The following is a 12,030-nucleotide window of genomic DNA, read 5'->3' as shown; positions in this document are numbered from 1 at the left end:
CTTTTATTAACTTATAACATCAAATATTTTTAAATCTATACAAATTTAAGGAAAAATTCGTAAAAAAATATAACATTTAAGGATGTATTTACACCTAACAAATTATATATTTTAATGATTTTGTTCTATAAGTATATACGTAAATAATTGACACTGTAAGTAAAATCTCTAAGAAGGGTTTCAATGGTATTTCTTTAATAAAATAAAGGGTAATAAAAATTGAAAAAAAATTTAGTTATTTTTTTTTAGAATTGTAACATTTCATCATTGTTATTTATAAAAAATGTTCGCTCAAGCAACACCATTCACACGAAAATATTACAATAGTTTGGATGCATGTTATTGTTTAATGTTTTTTGTTTTGAAGATTCATGAATTCGGTATCCTTTAACATAGAATGTGACAATACACATCTAATGTCAGTTGAACTTTGTTTCACATATACTTCACTAAGTTGGAGATTCAATCTATCATTTTCACACCTATACCAAACAAAATCATCCCGAAATGATATTTTTTTAGAGTATTATAGAAAGTTTAATTAAAAAGGCAATAATTTATTATTCAATAAACGGATGAAATCTATTAGGGCAAGAAAATATGGTATATGACAACTAACCTTATTAAAAAGAAAAAGAAGAAGAAAAGGTTTTAACTTTAATGGTGCAACAATACTATTAAAAACTCAACTGTATTTATGCACAAAAAAAAGTAATTAAACAAAATTAACAAAAACAGAAACTAATTTAAAAACAAGTAGATCCTCTAAAATTATTTTCATTAAATCCACTCCCCACTTTTAGGCAATGCAATAAATAACAAAAATACAATACCATATTATAAATGGAATAATTGAAAAAAGAAAAATAAGGAAAAACCTCTCCCCAAAATTTGTGACAGATTATATACTTTATAATATAAATGATTACGTTACTTTAAATAAACGCAGGTCCCACAAATAAAAATAACACTTCCCTTATATTAATTTTATTTTCATTTTATCTCTTCCTTAGTCAAAGCTTAACTACTTACTATTTCCCTCTTTATTACTAATTAAAAAATCAACGTGAATAGACGAAAATCGCCCTTTTTCATGTGGTAAGAGAGGAGGTCGCTGTCAAGGGAAATTGTGGGTATTTAAGTAATTTCAAATAAACTGTCGGCTTCCTAACCATGGTTAAACCAACCAGGGTATCGGGTTATAGTTTGTTCGTTACAGGGCGCTCGTGAGGTTTCTGTCAATGTGCGATGGAAGGGGAACGCGGCGTCGGTGACTCGTATTGACTCGGACGATTCGAAGGGACGAGTTGAAATTTTTCCCCCAAATAATGTAGTGGTGGAATTGTTGAAGAGATTTGGTGGTATATAAAAGGAAGAAGGAGCATTCTGTGTATTGAGTAGCGAATAAGGGAAGGAGGATTTAGGGGAAGAGAGAAAGGTGAGAGAATAAGGGAAGAAGGAAATGGGGGATTCGAGCGACTCGGTTTCGGTGGATATGGAGTCGATCTCTTGTGGAGGAAAGGTACCTGCATTTCCTGTTGCTTGTGTAAATCCGTCTGGTTTCATGTGTTTGAACACTGTGCTTTGTTTGCTTTTTGAGAACATGCTGGGAAGTTTGGATTGAATTGAAACATGGGGTTCGTTATGTTTTTTATTGGATGAATTCGTGTAATTAGTGATCGTTTTACACGGAGGTAATTAAGGTTTTTGGATGTGCATTGTTGATTTTAGTTAGATTTTCTAAGGGTAATTGGTGTTGATTTTCGTTCGGAATTCAACGGTCTACCAAAAGTGGATGGATGTTGGGATTTTTACTAGTTTAGAAATACATTTTGAATTTTAGTAGACTAACTTTCTTTAATCTGTTTTATTGTTTGCGTCTTCAACTGCGAATTTCCTTATATTTAAGCTTTTGCAATTCCCTTTTTATAGTAGTTCATTTTATGGTTCTGTATTACTTGCCGCCTTTTTTTGGTGCGTCCATTCTCTAGTTCAGATGACTACGTTTGAAAACTAATATTTCTTCAATCGATTTTTTTTTGGCAGGAGTATCTTGTGAAAACCTGTTATGGTGTTGTTTCTGTCACCGTGGTTGGAGACCTGGACAAGCCAGCTTTAATCACTTATCCCGATTTAGCTCTAAATCGTGAGTATGTAGAATGTGTCATGTAAATTGTTATTCAAAACATGATTTTGAGTGTAGAAGTGGAGTCTTTGAATAAATTAGACACACTTTGGAGTTTAAGGTTGATTAGATGGAGTTTTTGTTTTAAATTTAACGTGTTGAATTTTTTGGAATCCAGAATATTGGTTATTCTTACCTCTATTATCTACAGTCCTTTTGCTGGAACATCTGCCTTTTTGGTTTGTTTTCACCCACATAATTGTTAAATCTTTTAATAGTAGCTTTTGAAATCCATTATTTTTATTAGACAAGCTTATTCTTTGAAAATAGACAAAAATAAGTTATTTAAAGAGGATAGTAAGGTTAATAAATTGTGATATGGGGTTAAAATGAAATGATTCTATGACTTGTGACTTTGATTTTTAGAATCTTTCTTTAATTTTTCCTGTTACCAATGTTTAAACGTGCTATGTTTTATTATTTATCAGATATGTTCTGCTTCCAAGGATTAATGTTTTGTCCAGAAGCTTGTTCGTTATTGCTTCACAACTTTTGCATATATCATATCAGCCCTCCCGGACACGAGGTTTGTATAATTGGGATGTTCTAATATCTCTACTGATGTCATTATTTTTTTTTCCACACACATACATAAAATAAATTACTTTGTACGAGTGAATTTCTTTTAATCTATGCTATGTACAAAATAATCTACTGTGTAATTTTTTTTTGGTGTTGCTTCAATGAAACTGAACTTTCCAACAAGTACGTTGTCTTTTTTACTTCCACATGAATTCTTCTCATAATGGGACCTTGTTCAAGAGTTGCAGTTAGGAGCTGCTGCAATTTGCCCTGATGATCCTGTACTTTCTGCAGATGACTTAGCAGATCAAATTGCTGAAGTTCTTAACTATTTTGGGTAATTCGATATTCCTTTTGGCTATCTTCAATTTTTTTTTAATAACTTCGACTTGTTTAAAGTTTTGAATTCCACTGGTCTGATGCTTTGCTGTTTTATTTGTTTTACACTTGAGCTCTATCCGAAATGAATATGCACGGATCTGATGACTTACTCTTCTTCTTTATCTTTCTCCCAGACTTAGTGCTGTGATGTGTATGGGTGTTACTGCTGGAGCATACATCCTCACTCTCTTTGCTGTAATTTTTCTCTTTGTTCACCATCCACTTGATTACTTTATCCTTCCCCCCCATGGTTTTTTCTTTCAGTTCCTCTTGTAAACTTTTGTCATATATTGATTGCACTTGTTGGTTGCAGATGAAGCACAGACATCGTGTTCATGGTTTGATATTGATTTCTCCCATATGCACAGCGCCCTGTTGGACAGAATGGTTGTATAATAAGGTCGTCTTTCTGAACGAAAGAACTATTATGATCGTCTTCTGGTTTATTGGAATCATCTTATTAACAGATTTTCCATATGCAGGTGATGTCAAATTTGCTTTATTTCTATGGCATGTGTGGGGTAGTGAAGGAGTTGTTGCTGAAGCGGTATTTCAGTAAGGTAGGTCTAAAAATGAAAATTGCTTTGTTTTCAAAATCACCATGAAATCGGTTTTTATTCCTTCAAAACCAATTTGATGATATGAAAATTGCACTTGAACGTGTGAACTTTTAAACTCTTTTTTCTTCTCAACTTAAACACAGACCAACTGCAGGTTTACTTGCACAAACTCAAACTCTCTTACTAGAGTTATTCATCCCAACTGAGTTTGATTAGACATTTGTACTGTGCTGGTTGTAGGATGCTCGTGGTTGTTCTCAAGTACCAGAGTCAGATTTAGTTCAAGCATGCAGAAGAGTGAGTACTGCAGCATTTTCATCGTTTTCTTTTAGCAACTTTAAACTGTCAGTTATTCCAGAGTTGGAAAACTTGACAGATTTTAAGAGTTGAGCATTTGTTTGATCAAACATTATGATCATGTTCTTTCTACAGTCACTTGACGAGAGGCAAAGTTCAAACGTCTGGAGGTTTCTTGAAGCAATGAATGGGTAAGCATCTAACTCCAATCTTTGAATTTGTGCTTGACAATTGTTGGGGTCCTTTTCCTCTATACCTCTGATGTGAAATTACATTAGTTAGATGATACACATATGGGGTCGAAGGCCCTCCTAAACTTTTTTTTTCTTTCATGCAGGAGACCCGACATTTCAGAAGGGTTACGGAAACTAAAGTGCCGTTCATTGATATTTGTTGGGGACAGGTCCCCGTTCCATTCAGAGGCTCACCACATGACTGTCAAACTAGACAGAAGATACAGTGCCCTAGTGGAAGTATGTTGAACTTTCTTTTTTCCTTTTTGGAGATTAAATATACATGAAAATCATAAACCGAGCTTTATACTACTATGAATTAAAAGGGGCTATTCTCACATCTTAGGTTCAGTCATGTGGGTCAATGGTGACAGAGGAGCAGCCTGATGCAATGTTGATACCTATGGAGTATTTTCTCATGGGATATGGCATGTATAGGCCATCTCATTTTAGCGTCAGCCCAAGAAGCCCCTTGAGCCCTTCTTGCATAGCTCCCGAGCTTCTGTCACCAGAAAGTATGGGATTGAAGTTGAAACCGATAAAAACAAGAATCTCCTTGCAAGTCTAGAACAACAAGACGATGAAAGGAGGCGCAACAAAAAATATTAATCACTTTTTGTATTTATATGTACTGTGAGGAGTTGGGACAGTTTTTTTTGTTTTTTCTTTGGCAATCCATCAGTTCGTGAATGAGAGGTGTGGGTGTGGGGTGTAGATAAAGAAGGAAACAGAATATTTGATAGTGAAAACTTCTAGGCAGAAATCAGAAATTGTCATTCTTTCATTTGTAATCAAAAGAGTTAGTTGAGGAGGAGGGCACCATTCTCTGTAAATCTCAGAATTATTTATTTTCAATTAATAAATAATGTTTTTAGATTGAACTTCGCTTATTGATCGTGTTTTCTTTTTCCTTCTTTTCAGAATGAAGTTTGTGGTGATGTTTCTCTGCTGACTAATTGCATTTTATTGTCTATTATGATGTAGCCAGGAATGCGAAGCTAAAGAAATTTCTCAGGTTAAATTGTCAAAAAGAATATATAGTTGAATTTAATTCAGTCTAGTACACTTTTCTAATCAATTCAAGTTCCATACAGTGCTCAATACTGTCTATCATTTTCACAGTTCGAGCCACATCTTCTCACTGCTAATGCTTATCTGGGACAATGAATTCTTTCGATTCCCTCCTCATTTTGATTGGATTTTCTTCTGCTCATTTCAGCATACATTTCCTCGATCATCGGTTTCCACAATCGGACACGAGCATTGATGAACCAATTAGACACCTGTCCAAAGTCCAGAATAGCAGAACTCAGTAAAAGTGAGGAGAACTCATGAAAGTTGAAGGAAATCTTGAAGCAGCAAGAACCTGATTTCTAGTTAATCCACTTTTTACTGCAAGTAAATGCTTCTCTGTGTCCTTGGGGTACCTGAAAAATCACCAAAGAACAAACATTCCTTCAACTTACTATACGTATCTTCAAAAAGTAAACCAGATTTGTCACAAAATCTTACGGATGGAGAAAATTTTGAAACATCCATGCCCTAAGAACGGAGACAGATTTTTCAGGCAAGCCTCTCTGTGGCCTCCATAATTGATTATCTTTCCTTTTCAACTGCTGGAGAGCCCACTGCTTCTGTAAGAATGTTGCCTCAAAGAATTTTTCCTTCTCCTTGGTGCACGTTGCGTTAGAATGCTTCCCAATAGCAAAAATACAACTGGTAATCTTCTCCCTCAAGTTTTTATACACCGAAGTGATCGTCTGGAGTGTATATCGAGTATGCAAGCGAGGGTCCAAATCAGTAGCAGCATGAAACGCAGAAGTAACGGTATGAATCTCATCCAAGCATTGAGTGTACCTCTCATCAATCTGAAACACTATCAAGTTTTTCAGTATAAGAAGGGTAAAAAGATAAAAATCAGAGAAACGCTATATTAAATTAACCAACCAATTGTAGTAGAGTCAACAGATGGGACTTCTTGGCATCAACAGATAGATTTTGCCATTCCGGCTCCATTTGAGAACTGTATCTACCAGTAACATCAGAACCATATTCAATCGTTGCATCATCCAGGGAACTTGATGATGACAACGGCACAAACCCAGTTGCAGTAGTTGAATGATCAACTTGATCTGAGTTTTCCAGTGGATAGCTTGCAATTTGAGAAAGTACATCTTGAATGACCGAAAGATATCTAGATCCTGCTATTGCTCGAGAAAGGCGAACAGAATTACCACATCCATAACTTAGAGAGAGGTCCCTAGAGCTGCCTGAATTTAAGTTCGAGGCTAATTCTGTGCTGTTCAAGCAAGGTTGAGTAGCACCAGAAAAAGTCAACTGAGAATACTGGTCCAGGAAATCAGTTCCTCCACTGAGGACGGGTTCGGTTGTAGCAAGGCTTAGAGAAAGCTCATTCCATAACTTAGAGTTCATAGTGTTAGATGACATCCAGCCATTCTGGTGCAGGTGTTCCATGGACAAGACGGTCTGGGAATCAGATGTTTCCGGATTCTCCCCAGAAAGTTGCTGAATACAATGAAACCTATCGCTTTCCCACTTATTATTTGCATTACATAGAGACTCATCACCTTCACAGATCAGAGAACTTGCAAATGAAGAATTTGAAGCATTAGAGTAACTGTGTAAGAAGCACGTTCTAAAGGTTTCTAATTGCTGGAACTGTGGGTCTGGAAATGCTGAATCTTTTGTATTTCCACGAATATCATTCACTGGAGCAAGAGAGGTAGATTGAAACAGAGAAATAGGAATGGCTACTGCCAATTGATTTTGAAACTCAGCATTACCAGAGGGACCCAGACAAGCATCTCCCATATCGATTCGTTGCAGGGCAGTAGACATTGGAAAACCTCAAAATGTCAATTGTTCAACTATATGATTATCAGCACTAGTAAGAGCAGAGCATCCAGACTCCCGCAGACTTAAAAAGATAGGAAATCCAGCTGTAATATTGCTTAGTTCATTAATTGGACGTATCAACTGAGTTCTAAAAGCCAAGAGGCAGAATTTCACATACAACAACAGAATTTGGGTTTACCATATCCACCAGAGCATTCATCAAATCATTCGCCCACCCATACGCAGTCTAGACGGAAAACTACCATTCTTTATCCAAAGCAACAGCTGAGATTAACATACTCGATTCAAACCACATTCACTTTTTAGCTGCGATTTCAATAGCATTTATAAGTCAATATAGCATTATCAAACAAAAAATGAACTTCTCAGTTGAATGGAAAAAGAAATGAACTTGCAGCTCAATCCAGACATCCAAATTCACATTCCTCTAGAGACAGGCTATGCTATATTATTATTATTCAGAGTTGGAAAGGGAAATTAGTAGTTGTAACATATCCAGAACCTATTGCCACAAGAGTGAAAAGCATGTTACGTTTAGGGACCAGCAAAAAATTAATATTGACAAGCCATTCGTTGAAGATGTTCAATTTATTTTGACACACGATACAAAGGAGGGAACAAACATAACATCATACAAGACAGAAGAAATAAAGGTCCACATCAAAACTCACTCTGTAAACCACCAGCCAGAACATAAACATTGAGCCATTAGCATAAAATGACAAAGAAACCAACCTTCCATTTGATGAATCTCTGTCATCCTATATAGGATGAGAAACTTAGAGCGAAAGCCCCACACCAAATCCCCTGAAAAAAAAATGACCGTGTCCTGAATTTCTAAGCAAATTAAATGGATGTGATGGCTTAGTGAAGAGCTTTAAACCTGCAAGTTATAAAACGAAAAAAAATTGCTATAATGTTCACTGCTTTATGGTTCTTCACTCACAGGTGATCAAAGACAACTTAAAAAAGAAAAAGGAGAAGATTCAAAGAACTTGGTTTCTTTTGTTTCTCCAGAAAAGGGTGCCATTGTGAAAGTTCAGATAAAGTGGAAGAGAAGCTTTGCTTTTATAGAAAAAAACAAGGGGAAAAGAAGTAATAATGACTGGTGCTGTATTCCCACTTTTCCGGCTTCTGCCAAATCACAACAACATAAAGCCGATGGTAAAAGAAAAGTGATACAAAATTTTGCATGAAAAAAGGAGAATGGAATAGCTTCAAGCGCTCAAACCCCGAGAAGCTTAAGTTTGGAGGATTGAACGGCAGGGAGATGTATAATCTCAATCTCTGTTCTCAAACTTTAAAGCTAAAATACGTACAGCTCTGGAAAATGAATGACACCCATCTCAGAGAACCATTAAAAGGAAGAGAGAGAGAGTGAAGAGGCAAAAAAGAGGACTCTGCATGAAGGTGGAGATGGAGGAAATGGACCCACTAAATAAAGATAGAAGGAAGTATCAGCCGCACAAGAGAAAACCAGGGGGTGGAGAGCAAGAAAGAGGAGAGACCATAGCTCTTGGGATGCAGAAACCACTCACTCTTTGTTGCAGGCTTTAAAGGGCCCATCCCCTTCCTCTCTGTGCCATCTCCTTTGTCCTGCTCACAACCTCTTATTATCTGATCCACTGCAATCATCATAATCAAAATATCTGGATTCTCTCTGTTGAAATTCCTGTTCCTGCCAGGTCTTCTCAGCACCATTTTTCAGACAGTCCCTTTCTTTTTAAGCTATTCTGAACAAGAAAGCCAAAGTGATGAGAAGCAAGAGTAATACAGTAACAAAGTATCACACTTTCTCTTCAGAATCAAACAACTAAGAACTTAAGGCAATCAAATGTGAAAAAAGAGAGACTACTGTTTCAGCAGTGTACTTTTGAACAGATATAGTCTCAGAGAAAGGCGAGAGAAAAGAGCCTGAAAATGATGATGCAAGCAAACCAAAACTGACGAGAAGATCTTGTGGGATATCTTTGACAAATTTAATGTCTCGCAATGAAAACAGCACCCATCAGCTAGTTTTGGGTGTATGCATTTCTTCAATTATTAGACTAACCTTCCTTAATATTCGTATTCGGACCATTATGGTTATTCATTGAGTAACACCAGAATGATGAAACAATGCAAATAGATAGCCTTCATTTCTCGGATCAGGATTCCATTTTCCATTACCATTCTATCTTAAATCTAGAGCTCTGCCGTTGGATCTGATGTGATACAACCCAAACTTTTCCCTCCATTTTCTAAATCTTTTCTCTGATTTTTCTTTAGAGCTCTGACCAAGTAGCGATAATGGGATCTGGATAATGACCAGAAATAACTAGAGGAAATAATGTGGACCTACAACCTCAATGTTGGTGCAACACTTCCATGTAGCTGTTACTAGAGAGAATGCTTCTGGCTTTTGCCTTTTTCTCTGCACTGCAGGCTTGGTAAGTGAAACCATTAAAGGGGTTTAATTTCTAACCATCTCAATTGTCTCTCTGAAAGTACTAATCCAATTTCTGTCCTGTCAAGGTCAACTAACGTTTCAGGTTCAAGAAGTTCCAACCAAGACCTCTTTCTCTCATAAAGTGGGCTTTAATAATTACTCAAGTAAGAACGGAAAGAGAAGGTTCTTTCTTAATGAAGAGTTTAATAGACAAAATATGCTTCAAAGAGTGTACGGTTCTTGAAAGTTTAAAGAGAAAAAATATTTTTCACAGAAAAGACAGTACATTTATTAAAATCAAGTGTAATTATCATTCAGCTTCCACGTTGGATAATAAAGAAACTCAAACCTCGAGATTGATTTTCCAAGAACAAATTCTTTGACAGCACAATGACAAAAATAAGAAAAGAAAAAAACTCAGGAAACTAAAATTGATAGTAAATATATGTTTTTTCTTACCATTACCACATGGTTGAGTGTGAAAAACTGAGGTTGTGGGGTCTGTTCCTTGCTTGGTTTGCCTGCAAACCCAAACAGAGAAATGCTGGCAATCCACACTGCAAGACAAAATATTTCAAATTCAATGTCTCTTAGCTTAGCTCTTTTTCCTGACCCATTTTTTGGTTTCACATACTGTACTACTACTAAAAGAGAATACTGATTACTACCTTTTTCTTCTCAACTTGGGTTTTGCTTTTTGTGTATTTCAGAACCCAGAAACTGGAATTTCAATTTGAAGAAGCAAACAATTTTGACAAACAAAAAGAGGGGTTTCAAGGGGTTTTGGGGTTGTGTGCCTTTTTTCACAATCTCTTTCGACCCCCATTATTAAAGGGAGAAAATTGAAAGAAAATGGAGAAGGTGAGAAAGATAAAAGAGAGGTTCACATTGGGATTCAGAGAGAGGTTCCATGGTGGGTCGCCAATGTCCGGACCTCTCCATGACTCAGAGCAGTGTGCTCAGTTTTGAAAAGACACAGAGACCAATCAAAAGTTCAAACCAACCAACATGGGGTTTCTTCTTGGGCTTTTCATTATCTCCAAAATTATTCCTCAGTCAAAATATGATCCTGCTTTTGAACTATATAATAAATTTCTTAGGGTAAAAAATAACATCCTAGTATCTACCTTCAGCTTATAACTCAATTGACATGTGATACTAGTATCTACTAAATAGTATATGTTTCAAATCTTCCTAACATACACGTTACCGACCAAACCAAACACGTTTGAAAACTAACCATTAGTACATTAATTTGTTTTATCCGTTCTATTCTAAGTTCACTAGCAAGTTAGAATTTAAAAAATAGTATGTCACACTTTGAATTCTATATTTTAAATATTGCTATGACATCATGAATGATATTGTAAAAACTCAATAACTACAAAAATTAAAACTATTTTCAAAGTATAGTAAAAGTTACAACTATACTCTTAAACTTTCGATAACAAATTTTAACCTACTAAATAAAATTATTTTTAGTCTTATTATATCTTCAAAGGATAAGTTGTACGAATGTAAAAATATACCCTTTAATATTTTTTTTTAAAGAAGCTTTTATAAGGTCCCTTTAGCAATAAAGTGAAAGCATAGATGTGAAAGGTCTTCTTTGTCACTAATAATTAGCATTTTTTAGTGCATAGTACTATGGTATGTTTTAAATGACTCTTGTCTTCGTTTTGTCCCAACTTTTATAATATTCTAAATATTAAATCTTATTCTCAATTTCTTTTTTCTTTTCTTTGAAAGAACTCAACAAATAAAAACATTATTCTCAATTTCTTTTTTCGTTTTGCTATGATTTTTAGTTTAAGAGAGTGTTTTTTAAATTTCTAGAATCTATTAGACACAAAATAAATAAATTGTATTAGAGAGTAAATTTTTATTAATAAACTTCATATCATAAAATCTCAATACCTTTATTTGGTGCTATTAATAACTATATTTAGTTTGTTTGTGTCCTAAAAATTGGTCATTGGTCTTTCAATTTGTTTTTAAATTATCAACAAATTTCTAATACATTTGACATAATGTAATATTTTAAAAGATCAAGTTGACAAAAAAAGTAAAATATAAAATTTAAACATAAAGAACAATAGAAAATATAGTTAAAAAAGGCAATTTCTTTTTGGTAGTGGATAGACTTTACATGCCATAAAGTAAAATCATTTAAGCTATGATATGTAAATATTAATTATTGATATCAATAAATTTTGACCAAGTTTGCAAATTCACCCCTGCTTTCTGTATGAATTACAGGATTTGCCCAATACTGCTTTTTCATGTTACGGCCCAAGCCCAACTAGTTAAAGGCGGCCCATTTATAACTCCCGAAACCGGCCCGGGGCCTAACATCCCGGCCCAAAACGTGAGAGTTTGAATGTCCATTTTCGTTCAATATATAAGAAAAGCAAAGAGATGAATATCATTTTGACAGAGCAACATTAACATGTGGAGAATGATCTTTAAGCTATACGAAAAGGACGTCAGTTTATGGTGCATTACATTCCAAAATGTGAGCAATTAAATTACAATTTTGTGGACAAA

General features: G+C 35.1%; 2 protein-coding genes across 11 annotated transcripts; one reads left to right on the top strand and one right to left on the bottom strand.

The window, feature by feature from the left end:
• The first annotated feature begins 1,220 nt into the window (after positions 1 to 1,220).
• Positions 1,221 to 5,059, top strand: LOC101217037 (protein NDL2). Of its 3 annotated transcripts, none has more exons than XM_004142874.3 (11): positions 1,221 to 1,522; positions 2,047 to 2,146; positions 2,614 to 2,711; positions 2,956 to 3,044; positions 3,223 to 3,283; positions 3,402 to 3,488; positions 3,571 to 3,648; positions 3,889 to 3,945; positions 4,081 to 4,136; positions 4,283 to 4,418; positions 4,525 to 5,059. In XM_004142874.3, exons 1-11 carry the CDS (start codon positions 1,463 to 1,465, stop codon positions 4,744 to 4,746), a joined length of 1,044 nt encoding a protein of 347 aa, XP_004142922.1. In that variant the 5' UTR covers positions 1,221 to 1,462; the 3' UTR covers positions 4,747 to 5,059. The 3 variants fall into 3 exon arrangements, with proteins under 3 accessions (XP_004142922.1, XP_011649541.1, XP_031736727.1); XM_011651239.2 differs by having other exon boundaries at positions 1,237 to 1,522; positions 2,047 to 2,150; XM_031880867.1 differs by lacking the exon at positions 1,221 to 1,522 and adding an exon at positions 1,559 to 1,694.
• Positions 5,060 to 5,185: 126 nt separating this feature from the next.
• LOC101204223 (homeobox protein ATH1) lies at positions 5,186 to 10,450 on the bottom strand. Of its 8 annotated transcripts, XM_011651234.2 has the most exons (7): positions 10,152 to 10,450; positions 9,943 to 10,040; positions 7,791 to 8,788; positions 6,126 to 7,361; positions 5,691 to 6,046; positions 5,545 to 5,605; positions 5,186 to 5,461 (listed from the first exon to the last, which is right to left on the bottom strand). In XM_011651234.2, the coding sequence occupies exons 4-7, from the start codon at positions 7,035 to 7,037 to the stop codon at positions 5,330 to 5,332; spliced, it is 1,461 nt and encodes a 486-aa protein (XP_011649536.1). In that variant the 5' UTR covers positions 7,038 to 7,361; positions 7,791 to 8,788; positions 9,943 to 10,040; positions 10,152 to 10,450; the 3' UTR covers positions 5,186 to 5,329. The 8 variants fall into 8 exon arrangements, with proteins under 8 accessions (XP_011649536.1, XP_031736726.1, XP_031736724.1 ...); XM_031880866.1 differs by lacking the exons at positions 9,943 to 10,040; positions 10,152 to 10,450 and having other exon boundaries at positions 6,126 to 6,907; positions 6,983 to 7,361; positions 7,791 to 9,492; XM_031880864.1 differs by lacking the exons at positions 9,943 to 10,040; positions 10,152 to 10,450 and having other exon boundaries at positions 6,126 to 7,149; positions 7,234 to 7,361; positions 7,791 to 9,490.
• Positions 10,451 to 12,030: the final 1,580 nt, after the last annotated feature.

This window comes from Cucumis sativus, chromosome 2 (assembly GCF_000004075.3).
Source record: "Cucumis sativus cultivar 9930 chromosome 2, Cucumber_9930_V3, whole genome shotgun sequence".
NCBI lineage: Eukaryota > Viridiplantae > Streptophyta > Magnoliopsida > Cucurbitales > Cucurbitaceae > Cucumis > Cucumis sativus.
This window is presented reverse-complemented; position numbering and strand designations above follow the sequence as displayed.

Coding starts and splice junctions, on each gene's coding strand:
- LOC101217037 (XM_004142874.3), top strand. CDS start 1,463: ATGGGGGATTCGAGCGACTCGGTTTCGGTGGATATGGAGTCGATCTCT. Junction 2,147..2,613: donor TCCCGATTTAGCTCTAAATC/GTGAGTATGTAG, acceptor ATTATTTATCAG/ATATGTTCTGCTTCCAAGGA. Junction 4,419..4,524: donor GATACAGTGCCCTAGTGGAA/GTATGTTGAACT, acceptor CTCACATCTTAG/GTTCAGTCATGTGGGTCAAT.
- LOC101204223 (XM_011651234.2), bottom strand. CDS start 7,037: ATGTCTACTGCCCTGCAACGAATCGATATGGGAGATGCTTGTCTGGGT. Junction 5,606..5,690: donor TTTCAAAATTTTCTCCATCC/GTAAGATTTTGT, acceptor GTGATTTTTCAG/GTACCCCAAGGACACAGAGA. Junction 5,462..5,544: donor GTGGATTAACTAGAAATCAG/GTTCTTGCTGCT, acceptor GACTTTGGACAG/GTGTCTAATTGGTTCATCAA.